Below are 20,075 nucleotides of genomic sequence, written 5' to 3'. Positions count from 1 at the left end.
AGAGCAAACCAATGAATCTAGTTATTTAACCATTAAATTTTTACTATTTTCTTTTTAATTTTAGAGCTTTTACCAAAGCACACATTAATCAAAAGTAGATGATCTGTGGATATTTTACTGAGAAAACTTTTTGGAGAGGTAGCCTCAAGTGAATATTTGGAAATACCCAATCTAATGTCTTTTGCAACCCTAAGCTACTGCAACCAGGCCCTTTGGCATAGGACTTGGTGGCCTCAATTGTATTTTTGTTGGTTTGGTAGTACAGACCCAAGATTGTGTTTTGTGGCAGGTAGCCTTTTATTCAGACACATTTTTCCAAGCTTCTCAGTTTTATAAGGGTATATAAGACTCATCCCCTCTCTTGGCTGATTCTCTTAGTCTTTGCCTCTGCCTTTTACCTAGCACAGAAAATATTTTGTTCCAAACATTCTAATGAATAGCCAGCTAATGCTTATCAGCAAAAGCTCTATTAAGAGAAAACAGTGTTCTTTCAAAAACGCCTAAAAGAAATGCAGCCCATCTGTGTCATTAGTTCAATAATAATAACCTTTCTTGAGTGCCCAGCATGTTTCAGGGGTCATACTAAGTGTACTGCGCTCATTACCTCATTTAATCCCACATCCACCCAGGGAGTGTTATCCCCCAGTTGGCAATGGTGGAGCCAACACTTACTTGAAAATCTGTCTGACTCCAGATCCAAGTTTTTAATCACTGCACTCTACCATCACCTGTTAGAACTGTTTGTCCCCAGTGGACTCTGGGGTGATGCCATCTCCAGCATTGGGGGACACATTGAGAAGTGGCCCTAAATAACTCATTGATGCATTCGCTGTCAGGGTTTTGTTGATGATGTTGATCATTACATCATGTAATGTCCTTTCTGTGAGAATGAAAGAATTTTTCTCTGGCCCCAGCACCTGAAAGCATTGTGTTGCTTTTGAACAACTGGTCTGTTTTTTATATTAAGTATACCAGACTCATTCAACTGGATATGTTTTCCTCTATATATTGGCTGCTAGAAATATTGGAGCCAGGAGTAAATATATGTAATTTTTAGGCATGAATTTTGTGTATCAACATCATTCCTGGTTTCAGCTACCCTTTTCTATCTTTATTTTCCTTTTGCTCTAATTTTCTCATCTACTGTCTTTAATTGTATTTTATAGATTGTAGTAGGTCACCTTGAATTTTTTCTTGAACAAAGCTGAGTATAAATAAGTGAATTGTAATACCACTACTCTACCTACCACACAGTCTTTAGTGTAGGATGCAAACCAATCATGCCTCCTATAGATTCTGAATAACAGGTAGCATCAATATCACTACTGTCATTGGGTCCAGTCTCCTGTTTGAAGCAGAAGTCCTATGAATAGAGAGAAGGATAGTGGGCACCAAAATCTCCTCCATCCCTGCTCGCAGGCTTATTTCCAGTCTCCATATCAAGCCTATAACTATTTTTTAAGTCTGGAAGAATACCACCCTGAAAAATAGTATGCTGGCAAAGTTTTGTAGGAAAAAGACTCATCTCATGGACATAAATACTGATTCTGAATGTAACCAAAATGAACAAGGCAACCTACCTCTTAACTGTTAAGTCAAGAGTAAGAATCTGTAAGATGTCAAAGGGACTTTCACCATAGCCAGTTACCACCTTATGCAGCACTCAGCACGGCAGGGTTTCCCGCCTTGTGTGTCCCTCCCCTTTGTCATCACAGGGTGTGGAAAGCACACCAAGGCCACCCCTCTGGTCCCTGTGAAGAAGGAAGGTGATAATAGGAAGGGCACAAGGGAGAACTAGAGAAACATAATGAGGCATCAAAGAAAACCGGGCTGAGAAGGAAGACTTTCCTAGAGATTCAAGAGGGAACACAAGCAAATAAAAGAGAATGACTCAGAAAAGAAAGAGGGGACTGGAGTAACAAGGAAGGGGCTGACCTAACAGTAGACAAATGTTCTTTCTTCACCAACACCACCTCCTTTGAATTGAAAAGATTCAGGTCTGCACAGGGTCTTGAGATCTCAGTCCCAGGGTCACAGAAGACCAGAAGGTCTCCGAACATCCTTCCTCGAAACCACACTTGTCTGGCTGCTCTGCTGCCTCCCTTCGTAGTCCCCTTGACCTCCCATCCAAGACTGTCCCAAGGCTTTGCCCTTGATCTCAGAGAGGGGGCTTCCTGCAGTGAGCCGGGCCCCTCCCCTCATGCTCAGCATTCATCTCAAACAGAAGCCTTCATCACGAATGGTTGAAAACAGCCCCACAGAGCCCTGAAACATTGCCAACATTTCGCCTCCTACGCTCCCCAGTGCAGAACAGTTTATATATGATGAAACACAGTGTATCCATTTTCACCCTTACGGCTGGCTGTGGATGAAATAGGGAAGTTTAGCCTTCAATTGTGAACCATTTGTATTCAGACAAAGCAGTGTGTGAGAGGAGCCCTGCTTTGTTGGCTGAGCTTTTATTTCTGCCCTAAATCAACTGTGCACAGAAGGATAAGTTATACCAGCTCATGATGACTATGAAGTCACTGCAGTGAGAGGCTAACCCTGCCGTGCTCGAAATAAGAACCCGCTGTACACTGTTCTTAGGAACCTTTCTCATTCTGCATAAAACCAACCTTTCTTCATTAGCTGAGCACATTTCTAAAGAAGAGGAAATGGAAGTCCTGATAAACATCATTAAGTACCGAAAGGATTAGCATAAACAGGATGCCAAGTAGGAGATTTAATATTATTTAGATGAAATTTGAATTCTAATGCAGCTCTCATGCCCAACCTCTCCTTCTAATGGAGGAGTAAGTTTTAAAAGCCCAATTATACTGCAAAGACACTTCATACTCAGTACAAGTGTCCTCTGCCCGCCGCCTGTTCATCACTTTCCCCGTTGCCAGCCTCAGACAAGATGAGCAATGCTCTGGAGCCTCTCTTTTTAAATTATACCTTGAGTCCTGGCTTTTTCATAGCCGGGTTTTTAGGTAGAAGACAAAAGAGAGAGGAAAGTAAAACTAGACCAAAGGAACACTCGTCAATCATCCTTTTACCTTTAAGATGAGCGATCATATGCAGGAGAGATGCTTATAAAATGAATTTTGCATGGCTGACCACATTCTTCCCTTTTTAGAGAGGGTGTTTGAGCTGTGCTTTCAAAGTACATAAGAACAGCGCCTGTTATGTAATTTGTGGGGCCTCCTGCAAAGTGAAAATGCAAGATGTCTTGTTTCTAAATTATTAAGAATTTCAAAACGGTGACTGCAGAGCATTACACTAAGTGTGGGTCCCTCATGACTACCCAGGTCGCCCACTAACCAGAGAGAGACACAGAAGCAAATGGAAGACATTTTATGCTCCCTGGGTCTTTCTCATAATGAGGCTGAGGGATCTGGGGCAGCCTCCCGTCAGCTATGATGACAACGGTGCCCTTAGAAGCAACAGATTTTTAAAATGGTTTCTTCTGTTCTCCATTTTTAACTTGGAAAAAAATTTTAGCCCAAAATGCAGATTTTATCACTGCTTTGAGACCTTTTCTAAGAAGAAATGATTGGCAGTCGCTCCTGCCGCCGCTCATGATTGTTCTATGCAAATCAGTAGGAGAAGCTCTTCTCTCTGGTCTCAGGACCTCTGCTCTGTTAGAAGAAGCTTCTACTTACGGTGCCCAGGGAGTTTTCCACTGCAGGTAACAGAGGCCCCATCCGAAAATGGCTTAAACAATAGGAAATTCATGTGCTCACGTGACAAGAAGTCAGGAAGTCAGGCAGTCCGAGGTCAGTTCTTTTATCAGCAGCATGACATTTTTGAAGACTGGGGTTCTTGCCATCTTTCCCTTCTGCCATCTTCAGCTGCTCCATCTGGAATCCAGTCTGATTTCAAAACACCTTTTCTTTATTAGGTTTAGGAAAGAAATGTCCTTCTGTGCTTCCAACAAAAATCCACAGAACCCACAGAAATTTCCCACGTCCCTTGGAAGATAAGGGTGGGATGGGAAGGTTATTGTCAGAATTTGAGGCAGAACAAATAAATACCTGACAACCCTCTGGATATCCTGTGAGATCTAAGTCAGAACAAGCAGCTCAGAGCCCGCAGCTGGAGAGCTCCAGACATGTCTAAAATAATTAAAATAACAATATTTGCTGAAACTAGAAAGAAACTTGGAAATCGAACAGTACAAAGAAAACAGCACTGGGATGTGTGTGTACATGCACATCAAGCGCACCCAGAAACGACGCACGCAAGACACGGTGGACAGAAGAGGAGCCACCCTTTGCAGTATACACACAAACACTTGTCTGCTCTATTCTTTTTACAGATCTCTATCAATATTTCTCTGCTATTAAGAAAATAATAACAGTAATTCTCAAACAGCATAATACCAACTCACAGGAGGATAAATGTTTAAAATTCACCTTTGAGGCACTTGGATTCTGAGGACTCCTGTGCAGCACAGCTGTGTGGCACAGTCCTGGGCCTCCTTCTAGAATTAGAAGAGTTGAGATGTAAACAAATGAAGGATGGATCTCACGTTAATAGTCACTCGTTTACCATCTTGAATTTTTCTTCTGACAGGACATGCTTTCTTCTCATGCACTTTGATGAAATTTGGAGAAGCTGCCAGAAGAAGATAAATGTTCTTTAGGTTCTTCTTGGAGAGTCATCTAAGTATGGCAAAGTTTTGCATTTTCTCGACATTCCAAGCAAGAATAAAAAGAAAGCAATTAACGTTTTAAGTGGCAATATGTCTGAAAATCCTGATCTGTGGATGCCTTGGAATGCAAAGAAGTATTACTAAGAGTTCTGTTTTTATTGCCACAAAAAGTAGCAGTGTATAATTTCCCCTGCGATCCATTCAGCTGACATACACAAAAACCTGAGTATTCTCTAATTGCTTGGAATTCTTCCCTTGCTGTTACTGCAGTTTAGAAGAATTAGGGCTGCTCTCCATTTATAGCCACAGCCAAGAAAGTTCTCCTCAGACACCTGAACTTGGGTCGAGGCCGGCCTGGCACTCAGGGCAGCCGATGGGACGACCTGGCCATTTCTCCAGGTATAGAGAGGAGGAGCGGAGGCTGACTCCGGTGGCCTCTGCATACCTGAATGACCACTTGGGACTGTTTTCCCACCTTGCTTCGTGGAAGTGGGAAAACCCATGAGCCCTTGGGGGGCGAGAAAAGTGGAGACTGAGGGTTGAAGGACCAGTTTTGAGCAACCCGATGCCCTTCAGGCATTTAACAATAGCAGACATGCTAATTCACTATAAGCCAGGGCTCCCAGAGCAGCTCAGCTCTTTTTTTGGGGGAGGCAGGTCCAGAGTGTGGAAAGCCTCAGGAGGGCCTGGAGTGTGACCTGCCAACCTTGCAGGAATCTCCATTCTCACAGGGCCCTGCTCCACCACACTCATTCCTTTTAGGGGCGTTTTCTCCTTGGTGCCTATTGCTCCGTTGATTGTCAAGCAGAGGAGGAATCTCAGCCCTAGGGATGAAAAAGCCATGAGAAGTCTTGAAGTCTGAAGAAAAGCCACTCAAGAATGATTCCCACTAGAACCATAGCTTATGCACGTAGTAACTAACCAGGTAGTAAGTGCCAGGCATCGTATGAGAAGCGTACATAGCGAGTGCTACAAGGATTCCGAAGAAGGAATAGCAAATAAGACCCTGAAATCAAAATACATGCTTATAATTTTATTTTGTTTCATGAGCATAGTCCCTATAAACCTCTCCCTCAAAGGGGCACTGGATATGGTTGCTTATCTAGGATCCATCAAGCCGTCCATTGACAGAACTTTCTCAAAAGCCCCATTAAAGTGTAAACACTGAAGGGCAGAGAATTTTGTCTGGTCTACTCACTAATGACTTCTAGCAAGTATAAGTACGCCTGATATATAGTGGCTATTTAATCACTGCTTGTCGAACAGTCACACAACACTTAACTATGCGGACGCATTCTGAGAAGTACGTCATAAGGGGAGTTTGTCGTTGTGAGAACATCATGGAGTGCACTTACCAACCTAGATGGTATAGCCTACTACACGCCTACACTCTATGGGACTAATCTTATGGGACCACTGCCGTATATGTTGTCCGTCATCAACCACAACTTCATTTTGCAGCACATGACTGTAATTGAATAGAATAATAACGCTACCATGTTATACCTCACAGGTTACAAAGCGCAGTCACATATATTTTCTCGTTTAGTCTCCACAATGGGCTTGTGAGGTGGGGTATTATTCTTATTTTCATTTTATGGTAGAGGAAGTCAGCGTTCAGCTACTGCCTAAGGTCGCTAAACCAGTCATTTCCAATTTACTAGTTTGGATGCAATTGCTGCTCATCCAGCCCTGGTCCCATGCCTTCTCATCACTGCCAAGGTGCTAGCCCTAGGAAGAAAATGTCTGGAGCAAAGGTGGCCTCACTCACACAGCCCTGTGACTTGTTTCAGGTGGGTCTTTTTCGAAAATCGGGTGTGAAATCTCGAATCCAGGCCTTACGCCAAATGAACGAGAACTTCCCTGAGAACGTCAGCTATGAGGACCAATCCGCTTATGACGTGGCGGATATGGTGAAACAGTTCTTCCGGGACCTCCCTGAGCCTCTCTTCACCAACAAGCTCAGCGAGACCTTCCTCCACATCTATCAGTGTAAGTGGAAATAATGCAGATCCGTGTTCTCATATGTACCTGTCCACTTAAAAAACAATTCTGTAACTTGAGTTTTAATTATACAAGTAATACGTGAATCCATAAAGACGTATATAAAAGTTATCATTCTACGCTCTTCTCCAGAAGTAAACTTTGTTCAGGGTTTGATATGGAAATCTCCAGGCCATAGTTTATGCATTTGAAAATACCTTTTTGACATCAAAAATTTCCATCTCAATAGGATTTTGTATAAGATCTAAAACTTTCTATGTACTTTTAATAAATTTAAAATGAAAAGGGGACACAGTAGAATTTATTTTGTTTATGGATATTTTGAAAAAGTAAGCATTTCCTTGGGATATGTGAAATTCAAGCCAAATGCATTAAAATGACCAGAAATAAAAGGCAAATGTATTTTAATACCATGTATTTTAATTGGTGAAAAGTAGGCAAACCAAATCAAGGCTTAAGCTTTATTCAACTAATTTATATTTTCACTTGGAATTTTTTAAATTATTTGAAATTGATAATTCTTGTCAAAGCCCCTATAATTAAAATAATCATTGAAAATAACAATTATTGACTAAAAAGCAAATCCTGCTAAAGGTAGTTGCAAGGGGGGATGTTAGAAATGAACACGTGACTCTTTTCTAGATCCAATAATATTATGATTATAAAGTATCTTGATGGTCCCAGTCCCAATTCTTTAGACATAAAACCTTTTGGCCTGTGGACTTTGAGTTTTCAGCAAAATATGCCTGAAATGGGCCTCAATAAGGAATTGATCCAATTTGAAGAAGACCCCTGCTATAAAGAATTCTGTACAAAATGCGTTTAAGGAGTCTACAATGTTGCAAATTCAAAAAGGGTGATAATAAGTACGACTTATAAAAACAAGATAACGTGGTGACCCACTAACTAAATATTATTCTGTCAAAGTGAATAGGTTAAGTTAAATTAATGATACATGTCGCTAAAGCCCAAACACAGGGAGTCTATGACGTTGTTGCCATAAGAGATTGAGCTGTGTTTTTCGGTTAAGCCTCCCTGATGGTTTAGAGGTATCACATGTAAGTCTTTAAATTTAATCAGCTCTCGTGTTAAGGTTGACACTAGTCTAAGGTGAAAGTCAGATTATTTCCAAGAGATAAATGCCTTTGGCCCTTTCTGAGACTTACCAGCACGAAACCAGATCAAAGCAGGGTTTATTTTAGCTGAGCACACATTTCCTGAGTGCCGCGTATGTGCAGGCCCCGAGCTGAACGCTGCAGAGCGTGTGGACGGGTGAGACTCACTCTCTGCTCTTACAACTGAGGGAGACAAGACATGTACATGAATAACTGCTATACAGCAAGATTGGAGAAATCCCGTAATAAGGTTACAAAGAAAACCCACAGAGGTGGAGATGAGGAATAAGAACTCAGTGGAGAACTGACAACTGAAGGTTGAGCTATATGAGGAACACATGTTGAGTGAAGCAAATGGCATGAGCATGTGTCAGGAGATTACAGGGTGTTCGTCTGGCTCGCATGAATGTCAACTGTGCAACGCAGTACCAAATGGCATTGAAAAATTAGACTGGGTCCGTACCAAGGAAGAGCATTGACTGTTAGGGCAAAGAGTTTATACTTGACTCATTAGCCACTGGGGAACCCTTGGGTGTTGTTGAGGGGGTTACCCGTTACAGTGCTCTCAGCTGTAAAGACAGAACCAAAATTCCAACAAACAGTTGTTTAAACAATAAAGATATACGCACCTGACAAGAAATCTGGAATTAAATAATTCTGAGCTGATTAATTCCACAGCTCAGCCTCTCTTGATTATCCCCTTAAGGTCACGACATGATTGCCACAACTTATAATTATCATGTCTTTCCGAAATCACATTCAAAGACAAGAAGAGGGCAGAAGGGCTTCCCCTTGGGCATATGTCTCTTTTTATCAGGGAGATAAATTTACAGAAGCTCCTAGTATTTGTCTTGATAACTATAGGCTGAAATGGTTTACACGTTCTCCCCCAAATCACTGGAAAGAGGAATGGGATTACCAATTTTGGTTTAGGCCAACATAGTTATCCCCTGGGTCTGAGATCTTCCCTGAGTACATTGCAGCCCACACCTGCACAGACCATGTGTTTTCTTAGAGTGGAAGAGGAGAGAGCAGGTATTGAGTGGGCAGCCAAGCTTGTGTCTGCCACAGGGTGAATGTCCATCAGAACTGCTTTTTTGACCCATGAATCTAGAAGTGATCAACAAGAAGCATTGGACTGGACAAGAATGGAGGGTTAGGGAGCTAGCACATCAACTGAGGCTCTGGATTACCTGCAGTGACTTCCAGCAGTGACACTGAAAATATGATGTCCCATGGATAGAGTCTAGACTCAAAGTTTCCAAACTCATACTGGACAAGAGAGGGCCAGTTCTTTCTCCGGTTCTCCAGAGCAGTTCTATTTTTAGCTGATTACTTCCTGGACTTGCATCAAATGATTACTTAGAGTGTCGGATGGATAATGAAAATATTTGAAACCCACTGGTCTACAGAAGGGAGAAGGATAGTGGCATCAAAGACAACCCTAAAGTTTTAAGGCTTCATGACTGGGACAATAAAGAAAGGAAGAGGGGCGAAGGAGCTAGTTTGGGGGCAGGGAGGAGAGAGGTGTTCAGAATTGACTGGATGTTGAATTTGAGGTGCTGAGAGCCATCCACATGGTTGCAAATTATCAGCACTTAGAAATGCAGATCTAGAATAGTCTCCTCAGAGCCAAGAAAGAGGCAGGAACCACAGGAGTTTCATGTGTAACAGAAAGGTCAAGGAGGATAGGATCAAAAATGGATGCTAAATTTAGGGATTAATAGTTGGCCTTTGCAAACATTCGTAGAAGAAAATAATGGACAGAAGATATTTCCTTGGGATAAAGGAACAAGTGAATGGAACGGAAGTTAAGATGCCGTGTCGCCATGTCTAATGACTCTTCAAAAATTTTGGCATGGAAGCCAAGGCTGGCAAATCTAAAGTTAGGCAATGTATACACTAGACATCTTACCTAAAGCAACACATTGAAAAGCAGTTAATGGCTCAAGCTGGATTTATAACATTTCAATGACAGGCTTGAAGTCATTAGTGGTATCTGCTTCTGCTTCAGCACAAGCAAGAAAAAAGAGAAAGGTTTTGCTATAATTTGCACAAAATGGCTCTTCTCTACTAAACCCAGGTCTGTCTTGTGCCAATAGACAGTGGACATGGGAGGGATGGGCATGGGTTTCAGAACACTGAATGCATAGTTAGGCTTTTCCAGAAATTTGGATTTGCGGGCCAGGAGCATGCCCAGCCCTGGGATGTTGGATGATGGAGGCAGGCAGGAGAGCCACAACTGTCCCGGCTATCCAAGACCTGGGCAGAAGGTCCCACAGCAGCCCCTCTAAAGTACTGCCTTGTTGTTAAGAATGTGGGTTCTGGAGTTAGACTGCCGGGGTTCCAGTCTCAGCTCTGCCTCTCATCTGTGGGGAGGCTGGAGTAATTACTTACTTCTTTGGGCCATTCGCAGTTGTCATCTTTGTTGTCAATGCTGATGCTGTCTCTGAGTGTGCTCCCATCAGGAAGCCGGAGCTTACTCACGCCCCACACTGGGCTGTTTCTGTGGCTGTTCCACTAATGACCTGGCACCCACTTTTCCACAGATGTCCCCAAAGAGCAGCGGCTGCAGGCAGTGCAGGCGGCCATCCTGCTGCTGGCGGATGAGAGCAGGGAAGTCCTGCAGACGCTGCTGTGCTTCCTGCACGACGTGGTCAACCTGGTGGAAGAGAACCAGATGACGCCCATGAACCTGGCGGTGTGTCTGGCCCCCTCCCTCTTTCATCTCAACTTAGTGAAGAAAGAAAGCTCCCCCAGGTGGGTTTTTCTCAGCAACAGTGGTGATCCTAAACCAGGTATTGCCCACAATTCACTGAAACAATTTCTCACACTGTGTTTCAACTTGAGGATTTGTTACCATTTAATTTATAATCAGAAAATGTTTTGAAGCGACTTAGTTCTTAGGTCTCAGATTCACAGAATTATCACAGTAGCATTGAACAATGTCTGTTGTGATCCAGAAAGCCTGAGTTTTTTTTTGTTTTGTGTGTGTGAGTGGGAAGGAGGAAAAAAGTACACGAAGTAGTATTTTACAATCTTTCGTTTTGAAAGGCTAGAGTTAAGGGTCACTTACGGCAGCTTGCAGTGAAGTGGTTCCAAACTTTGGAAAAATAGATTAACGTCTCCCCCAACAGTTGTTCCTGCCCTCGTATTTTGCCAAGGTTCTTCATTAGGAACTGTCAGACTCTTAGCCTGACTCAGAATATTTACGATGTGTGCTCACCGTTTTTGTTTGGAAATGAGAAGCCCTGGGATGTGGGTAGGAAGAGATAACCAAGGGGATGAGCTCTGTGCTGTGAAAGGCTCTGGAGTTTGGGGTCTGTTCAGGACTCTCCCCTTCAATTACAGAGTCATACAGAAGAAATACGCCACCGGGAAGCCAGATCAAAAGGACCTCAATGAGAATCTGGCAGCTGCTCAGGGGCTGGCCCATATGATCATGGAATGCGACAGACTCTTTGAGGTGAGCAAAGACTTGAAGCGAACTTCCTTATAGCTCTTGGAACGAGATAAGACACTCGGAATGGTTGCTGCATTTATGGATTATATCTGTTTGTTCCTGAATTTACAGTGACAATACACTCTACAGCTCTGGTCTTTGCCGCCAAGAAGTGTGAGGAGCTAGCTCTCTAGCCCAGGCTCTGACAGTTAAAGCCACTCCGGCCCACCCTGATGGTGGTTTTCAGGAAAACAGTTACCTCACCTTCAGGTGCCAAGTTCAAAGCCAGCCAGCCAATTATGTTATATTTGATTTTACCTCAGGACTTGATTAGGTTCAGCATCTGTGTGTGTGTGTGTGTGTGTGTGTGTGTGTGTGCGCACGCGCGCGCGCATGCGTGCATGTGTGTGTGTGATATTAGCAATCCCTGACAGTTTATGAATATAGCCATAGATATGTCAAAGAAGTAAGTGAACTAGACTTCTGGCATACTTTTTCTGGTAAAATTGGCATTGTAAATGGGAAAAGTGTGCTTAACAGGTAAAGCTATTTCTAAATCATACTGATATTTCCCTTAAGTGTATGTGCTTTAAGTTTCCTGAGCCCACATTTTGCCAAACCAAATAAAAATATGTTAAAAGGAAAATGGAAAGAATGAAAGGGAAGTCATTGCAATGTTTTGAATAATAAATATAGCTTGAGAAACATTCTTGTATTTCCTGACTTTAGGGAGCTCCCCCAGCCCCCAGCCTTGCTACTGATCTTAGAAAAACATCTCTTGTGCCTCGGCACTCGGCCCATCGCCCATCCCGTGGTTTTTGGTGAAATGACTGCTAGCTCTCACTGTTAGTCTCAGCGTGTCTCTAGCTCACTGTGTTGGTCTTTCATGCGTCCGTCGGTTCAGGTCCCACATGAGTTGGTAGCCCAGTCTCATAACTCGTATGTGGAAGCTGAGATCCATGCTCCAACTCTGGAAGACCTGGGGACCCAGCTGGAAGAGAGCGGGGCGACCTTCCACACTTACCTGGAGCATCTCGTCCAGGGCCTCCAGAAGGAAGCCAAGGAGAAGTTCAAAGGCTGGGTCACGTGTTCCAGCACAGACAATACAGATCTTGCTTTCAAAAAGGTAATCTCAGGGGTTGGAAAAAATTACTCCCAAAGAGCCATGTCTAATAACCAGGGATTTATTTTGCTTTAAAAATGGCCACTGTGTCCATGGGGCTTGGCACACACATGAACAAGTTAAAGACCCTCTTCAGAGACTACTGGCAACCCTGCTGCACATAAACAGAGTGCAGACTGTGGAGCCAGACTGCTAGATCCCAATCCTGTCTCTGTCCCTTAGCTGTGTGATGTTGGACAGGTCACATGCCTCTCTGTGTCTCTGTTTTCTCATTTGCATAATAGACGTAATAATAGTACCACTGTCAGAGGAGGGGTCTGTAAAAATCAAATGAGTTAGAATGGTGCGTGACACACAATAAGCACTGGGTGTGTTGGTGACTATTATTTTTATTATCATTCTTCTTCTTTTTTTTTTTTTTGGTGAGGAAGGTTGGCCCTGAGTTAACGTCTGTTGCCAGTATTCCTCATTTTCCTTGCGGAAGAGTGGCCCTGAGTTAACATCTGTGCCCACCTCCCTCCATTTTGTGTGTGGGATGCTGCCAAAGCAGGGCTTGATGAGTGATGCTGGTCCACACCCGGGATCAGGACTGGTGAACCCGGACCACTGAAGCAGAGAACGCTGAACATTATTATCATTATTTTAAGCTTAAGTGTTGACATTTCAAAATTTTAAACCTGAGGTACGCAGAATCACACTTTCAGTCACGCACTCGGTGATTTTGTTGGACACTCAGGGAAGTATTGTAGGTTCTTCTTGGAGTTGGTTGACCTCTTCAGCCTTTGATGGTGTCTTTCCCAAGGTGGGAGACGGGAATCCGCTGAAGCTGTGGAAGGCTGCCGTGGAGGTGGAAGCGCCCCCCTCGGTGGTTTTGAATCGTGTGCTGAGAGAGCGCCACCTGTGGGATGAGGATTTTGTGCAGTGGAAGGTTGTGGAAACCCTGGACAAGCAAACAGAAATCTATCAGTACGTGTTGAACAGCATGGCCCCCCACCCTTCCAGAGACTTCGTGGTTCTCAGGTAAGCCTGACTTCTGGGGTTTAAGATATTCTGTTCCAAAAGCAGATTAAGAGCTGCAGATTTAAGTGTTTCACGGAGTTCTACCACCTAAATTCAGCCTCCGCTGGGAACACTAAGCCGGCCCTCACTTCCCTCAGTGAAAACTGACTTTGCTGTATTTATGCCCGACTTCCTGCTTCTTTCACCCAGTTTATAGCTCCGCCGGGCTCTCTTATGGCCCCTTTCATTATGGAGCGTATGGTTTATTAGGCCATAAATATTGTTCATTTCCTCAGAACAGAGTCCCAAGAATAGCTGCTGTTTGTCCAGTTGCGCTTTCTGCCAAATTATGCAAATTGAATGTAACTGGCTTTTCTCCTGATTTTGCCTTTCTCCCCTCTGGGAAAGCAAGTCTTCAGTTTGTATAACTCTTAAGACTGGCGTGTGTGTGACTTCCAAATTCATCTGTATAACTTCAGATGTTCATAACTCATGATCGTGCACAGAAACCTTGGCACAGCCCTGAAGGTCCAGCTATGCTGAGACACTTGGATGTCCAGTAAGATTTCAGGGCCTGACAAGGCTTGCGAGTCTCATGTCTACTGTTGAAATATTGCTTCTGGTAGATTTATGGGTTGAGTTCTGGACCCGTGCTCTCTGGCTTTGGAATGGCATTCTGAACCAATAATAGGAAGTTTGCACAGGAGAGCTATGCACATGGGCTGGTGAGTCATTATTGGATCAGAAAGAACAGGGATTGAGGCTGTTAACAGACCCAAATAAAATATAATTAAATCAATATATCCTTTTTTATTGATAAGTGATGGCCAACACTGTCTCTTCTCATAGATTAGCAGTGTAAAAGGAATCCCTAGTGAAATTCCCAAATGTATATTTAAAACAGTTTCTTTATGAAACTAATCTTGGTGGCAAACTAAAGGTTACTTTTCACATGGGCTATTTATGCCCTTGGAATTCGTCCTTGGGACCTTGAATTTTAAATATATGTGTCTATCTTAGCAACCTCGGGATCCTGGGGGAGAAGGTGGGCAGTTATAAGAGTGGCTTATTACCACAGTTATTGGGACATTAGTCATCTCATGGAAGTTAGGCTTCACCCCTTCATTCTTGCAAGTGGCCAATTGAATAGTTCTTCTAGGATGGCAGCCATGGGGCTGGAGCCATGCCATAGCCTGCCTTGTCCCTCCCCTTAGAGGAGGCTCAGGGCCAGAGTCTGTGCGTGGAACCTTCTCCTTCCATCCATCCAGCAATCCCACCAGCCTGCTATGTCTTAGTATACGATTCCACCACTCCTTTGTTCCAGGCAGCGTTGGAGGTTGCAGGGACCCTGCAGTGCACACAGCAGACTGCTTTCTCTGGGTTTAGATTGCGTTAGGGAGAGAGAGTCCATAAATGATAAGTAAGGGGCATAGAGTTTCTTACCTAGGTGGATAAGTAAGATAGGGGGATTGGAAGGGGTGGAGTTTTAAATCTAGTGGCCAGAGCAGACTCTCACTGCATTGATATTCGATCCAAGACTTGAAGGACAAGGTGGGTGAACCATGAGGCCCCGAGAGAGAACTCGGCACTCGAGAGAACTAACGATGAGCCAGACATGGATCCCACAACAAGAATTCCTTCTGGTTATGATCCAAGAACAGAGAAAGTGGCAAGTGTGATGAGGAAGTCACAGGGCTGAGAGACCCCCTGTCCTCAGAGCATCTCCACATCCAGGCTGGCACAGACAGCGCCGGTCTCCTTTGGGGATTACCATGTTTACTTCTCGCTTAATCCCCTTGTCTAGGAGCTTCCAGTGACAATCCTGAAGCTTTTTCCATTTTATCCCCACAGCTCTGTACAACTTTCAGTGTTTATTGTTAATCATATCATTGTGTGTGAAAAGAGAATGTTCACACCTTGGAGAAGCTGCTGAGTATTTGTTTAGGGCTTGCTTCTTCCCAAGTTCTTGTCAGGCATGTGGAATAGTCCCTCTTTCTGGTGTGGTAGGGCAGGACAAAGCTATAGATGAGATGACTAAGCAGGGGAATCCGATTTGTGATGTAAATAACTGGGATGTAATAACAAAACCCTTATCCTATGGTAGAATTGGTTGTTACACAGATGCTCTTATGGTTCCTGACTCCCATCTATAGCCTTTTTCCAAGTGGTAGCCCCCTCTATGCTTGAATGCTCCGGGAACAGGGAACTCACTACCTCCTCACACAGCCCATTCCATTTTTGGAGTGTGCACATTGTGAGACAGCTTTTCTCAGTGCTGAACTGAAAGGTGTCTTCATATCTCTCCCTTCTGGAGTCAAGTCAGCTATATTTATTTGTTCTCCCACTCAAGAGCCACTCCAGTATTTGAAGACAGTCCATATGTGTCTAGTTTACTTCAAGCTAAGCATCACCAGTTCATTAAGACTTGAGTGGAGCATCACCTCCTCCAGGAATTCTTGCCCTATCTGCCTCCCCTTCCCTTCCCCCTGAGCCCAGAGCACTCCGTGCCTAACTGTATCATGGCACGCACCATGGTTTTTAGAGTTCTCTTTATATATCTGCCTCTTCTCCTGGGCTGTGTATCGTTGTGTGTGGTGGCTTCTCAGAGCCTGATACATCCATGTGCTGAATAGGTATTTGCTAAATGACTTGAATGAGCGAGTGCTCATTCCAAAACTCTAAGACCAGCCCTTCAATAATGGGCAAGAGCCTCTGCAGCCTCAGTTTGGGGTTCCAAGGCAGATCTGGAAGCTGCAAGGCCATTTCTGGCCTCTGGGTCTGAGGGCTGAGACTTGAACTCAGTTGCTTTGAACTGCCCTGTACAAACTGCACACACACTTATGGAAACCATTAAATTAATCCAAGTAACTAGGCTAGGAATTTGAGTAGGAAAATGTAAGTGTAAACCTCAGCGCTGTGTTCACGGTTTTCTTTCTCTCTTAGCCATAATTCTGATGTGCCGGTTGTTTTGCTACAGGACCTGGAAAACTGATTTGCCCAAAGGAATGTGTACCCTGGTGTCCCTGTCTGTGGAGCATGAGGAAGCCCAGCTCATGGGTGGCGTGCGGGCCATGGTGATGGATTCTCAGTATTTAATAGAACCTTGTGGTTCCGGCAAGTCAAGACTGACCCACATCTGCAGGATAGACCTGAAGTAAGTGTGAACACCAAGGAGAGTGGGCGCCATCTTGGAATCTCAGCTTTAGTGGCACATTGCTGGGACCCTGTTTGTCATCCTGATTTCTTATTTCACTATACTTTTTTCCTCATTGCCATTAACGTGTTTTCATAGATGATTGCTTATGCCACCCTCTCTCTGCTTTCCTCTTCCTCACCTTTCCTAAAATTCTGGCATTCTCCTGCAGCTCTTGGCTCTCCTTCATTTTCAGTTTTGTCCCCACTTATATTTCTGTGCTTCTCATCCAGAGCAGCCATAAGCACTAGAGCCTGGCACACAGTATGTGCTCAGTAAGTGCAAGTCTCCTTCTCTTGTGTTTCTTTTGGGTGTCCTTTTTTGATGCTCCCTCCACTTGCCCTCCTTTGAGAAGAAACTAATTCAAATCTAACCCCTCCAAAGCATTCATGATGCCAAACTGAGTTCTTGGTCTGGGTAGATGCGCACTGAGCTTTCTCAGTAATTTCTAGAGTTAAGTCAGAATCTTTTCCGAGGAGAAAAATCTTTTATCATTTTAAAGCACCCAATGAATACTGAAAAGATAGACTGAATGCTTGGCTGGAAAGGCATTTTCAAGGCAGCTGATGACAGAATGAGGCTCTCAGATCCTGGAGGCAGCAGCCCTGAGTTGCACCAAGTGTACTTACAGTCAGGGCACAAGAACAGCCCTGGCTACTGTGACAAATTGTTGTGATTTCAAAAAAGATGTTCCCACTTCCTTTCTGATTTTTGTCCCCACAGAGGTCACTCCCCAGAATGGTACAATAAAGGCTTTGGACATCTGTGTGCGGCAGAAGTTGCCAGGATTAGAAACTCTTTTCAGCCCCTCATTGCTGAAGGTCCGGAAACTAAAATCTGAGTTTTCCCCAGTGTGACATCAAACTCAGGGAAGAGGAAGCAAAAGCAAATGCCTGTGGGAGAGAATGTGCTCGTGAGAAAGCAGGAGAGAGAGAGAGAAACTGATTGACATGGTTAACTTTTAAAAATGGAAACACTGGGAAGTCAGAATGTTGAAGATGCAAGGATTTCTGAGAACTTTCCTAGCCTTCCTGGAGATGGCTATAGCCCTACTAATATAATATTTTTAAAAATCAGAACATTTATCTATATTACTTAAAATTAAATGGATTATTCCTTATGCATTGCCTAATTTGCTATTTAAAGGCTTCTAAGAAGCGTATTCTTAACTGTAAATAAATGTATGTATAGCATATGTACATATGTGTGTATATCTCTATCTTTACTGTATATATGTAAAAATCAGTTTTATATATAATGGCGTATTTTGAAAAGGAACACGTCTGACTCAGTGAGTCCCTTCCTCACGTGGTTCTTTCCAGGTTGCTCTGGGTCCCATCTCCCCACTGTCCAGTAAGCTGAGCAGAATCTGCTGCTAACACCCAGGTGTGAAAATGTGTGGTCTGTCCATCTGCCCTGAGGTTTAACCAAAGGTTAGCTAACCAAAGGAAAACAACATTAAAAGGTTCTTATGTGTTGTCTGTTTGTGTTCTTCGAAAACTGAAGTGGAGTGTTGGATAAAGTGAGGAAAAGAATACTTACTCCTCTTTAAAGCAAAGAAATGGGTGAAAGTTGTTACCAAATTTAAGGCTGGGTGACCAGTTGCCACTGGGCCTGGCCAGATGCAGTTTCAGTGAAATGTCAGATACCCACGGACCACTGGAGTCAGCGTGAGAGACTGAACCAGAACCTAGATGTCCCTGCTGATCAGAGCTGAATGTAATCGCCCGTGCTCGTTCACAGCCAAAGGGAGCCTCTGCGGTTTATGAAGTTTTCATAGATACATTTCATAATGTTCTTAAGTATCATTCTGTTTGACCAGTGGCCTTTTTTGGTCACAGTTAATTGGCGTTTTCCTACCAAGATATCGCACTGAATTTAACTCTGGACACCAGACAAAGGGAGATGATGGTCATTCAAGAGCCCCAGACCGTTACAGCTTCAGGGAATTCTTATTTTGCTACATATGATGTTCTTAAGAGATAATGTATTAAAGTTTTGCAATCTGAAAGACAGGGTTTTAAGCTAACATTAGACCAAAACTATGTTCTTCAATTAGTTTTAGAAAATATAAACAGGTTTGTTAATTCCACATTTCTTCATTAGCTGGTCAAGCTACCTATGCGTTTGGCCCAACCTTATTTATTATTGTATAGACTAAGCAAATTGACTCTCCTTAGCCAATTGCTAGTGGATTTGTTTATTATAATTCAACAACTGTAGAGAGAAAGATAATTTATTGTGTTTGGTTTCAGAGAGAGAGATTTTCTTTGGTAATCCGTGAGAGAGTGGTATCATAATTTAGCAAGTGGGGTTGGAGGAAAAAAAGAAAAATTTAAATGAGTGTTTTCCTTTTCTTTTTTTGTATTGTATGCATTCATATAATGTTTTCTCTTATCAGCAATGTGCAATTCTTTTTTTGAGAGGAATAAAAATGCTATATATGAGTTCTGTATAGTGCAAGGAGAATCATACTCTTTGAATTATGACCTAGGAATTTTTCATTTTCTGGCCTACCTAAGAAGGTGGAGCAAAGCCATAATTTTCCATTTGGGTAGTGCTTTGTGAGCGAAAAAATTCACTTCTGCCATACGTCTTAAATTTAACCATATATGCTGGGTTACTTTAATATGCATAGACATATGCATAGTGAAGTTGAATCTAGTTTCACACTGGTCCTACTCCAGAGATGGGAGCCTGTGTGTTTGGAGAATTAGACAGGCACGCAAGGATGGATGGTATTGTATCACCAAATTTAACGTGCACATGAATCGCCTGGAGATCTTGTTCAAATGCAGACCCTGATTCAGGCAGGCTGGGTGGGCCTGAGAGTCTGCATTTGTAACAGGCCCCGGGGATGCCCATGCTGCTGGCGGGAAGATCCCACTCTGAGAAGCCAGGGTCTACAGCAGAGTTAAAACAGAATAAAAACGAATAGGATTGTATTTCTGACTCCTCTTCTCTTCAAATTACCTGACTTTTTTATTTTTATGCACATGCTAATCACATCGCTGCTGCATAACAACACAGTGCATCTAAAAAAAAGAAAAAAGAGGAAAAAGATGCATCAAGCTTATTTGTCAAATACTGCAGTATTTTATTCATTGTTATCTTGCCAATGGAAATAAAATATGATATTGCATTTAAATATTATATTTATACCTCATGTATATTTTTACCTCAATTGTTGATATCAATCATCAATTGTAAATAAATAATTGCCAAAGCAAATAAATTTATATACATTAAATATTTCCTATTTTCTATAAAATATATGTTGCTTTTCATGCTTCATCCTATAAGTGGAAAACCTGGTTCATGAGGAAAATTTCTCTCTAAGATAGGTTGCCATGTGCTGGACTCCTCCATACTGTAGTCAATGTCACTCCCAAATATAAGATGCTATTATCAACAGACATTTCTTAAGTCTGGGTACCTTAACCTATGTCTAAGGCATTAAAGTGATGGGTAGGGATTTTTGTTTTTCTTCAGATTTTGCTTAAATCTGGAAGTTATAAAAACACTTTTATAGTATTTTTATAGAAGATTCAGTGAACTCT

At 42.8% G+C, this 20,075-nt stretch overlaps 1 protein-coding gene across 21 annotated transcripts in view; it reads left to right on the top strand.

The window, feature by feature from the left end:
• STARD13 (StAR related lipid transfer domain containing 13) overlaps positions 1–19,663 on the top strand; it is a 487,031-nt gene extending 467,368 nt beyond the window's left edge. For all 21 annotated transcript variants that reach the window (XM_070577983.1, XM_070577978.1, XM_070577991.1 and 18 more), the window contains 7 exons: positions 6,433–6,631; positions 10,308–10,518; positions 11,110–11,224; positions 12,105–12,326; positions 13,126–13,343; positions 16,300–16,476; positions 17,239–19,663. In XM_070577983.1, the coding sequence (XP_070434084.1) occupies positions 6,433–6,631; positions 10,308–10,518; positions 11,110–11,224; positions 12,105–12,326; positions 13,126–13,343; positions 16,300–16,476; positions 17,239–17,356 (1,260 nt within the window). In that variant the 3' untranslated portion in view covers positions 17,357–19,663. The remainder of the gene's footprint in view (positions 1–6,432; positions 6,632–10,307; positions 10,519–11,109; positions 11,225–12,104; positions 12,327–13,125; positions 13,344–16,299; positions 16,477–17,238) is intronic.
• The last annotated feature ends 412 nt before the right edge of the window (positions 19,664–20,075 follow it).

The sequence above is a fragment of the Equus przewalskii genome, chromosome 16 (assembly GCF_037783145.1).
Source record: "Equus przewalskii isolate Varuska chromosome 16, EquPr2, whole genome shotgun sequence".
In the NCBI taxonomy this organism is placed as follows: Eukaryota; Metazoa; Chordata; class Mammalia; order Perissodactyla; family Equidae; genus Equus; species Equus przewalskii.
Note: the sequence above shows the minus strand (reverse complement) of the source record. Positions and strands in the feature narration are given on the sequence as shown.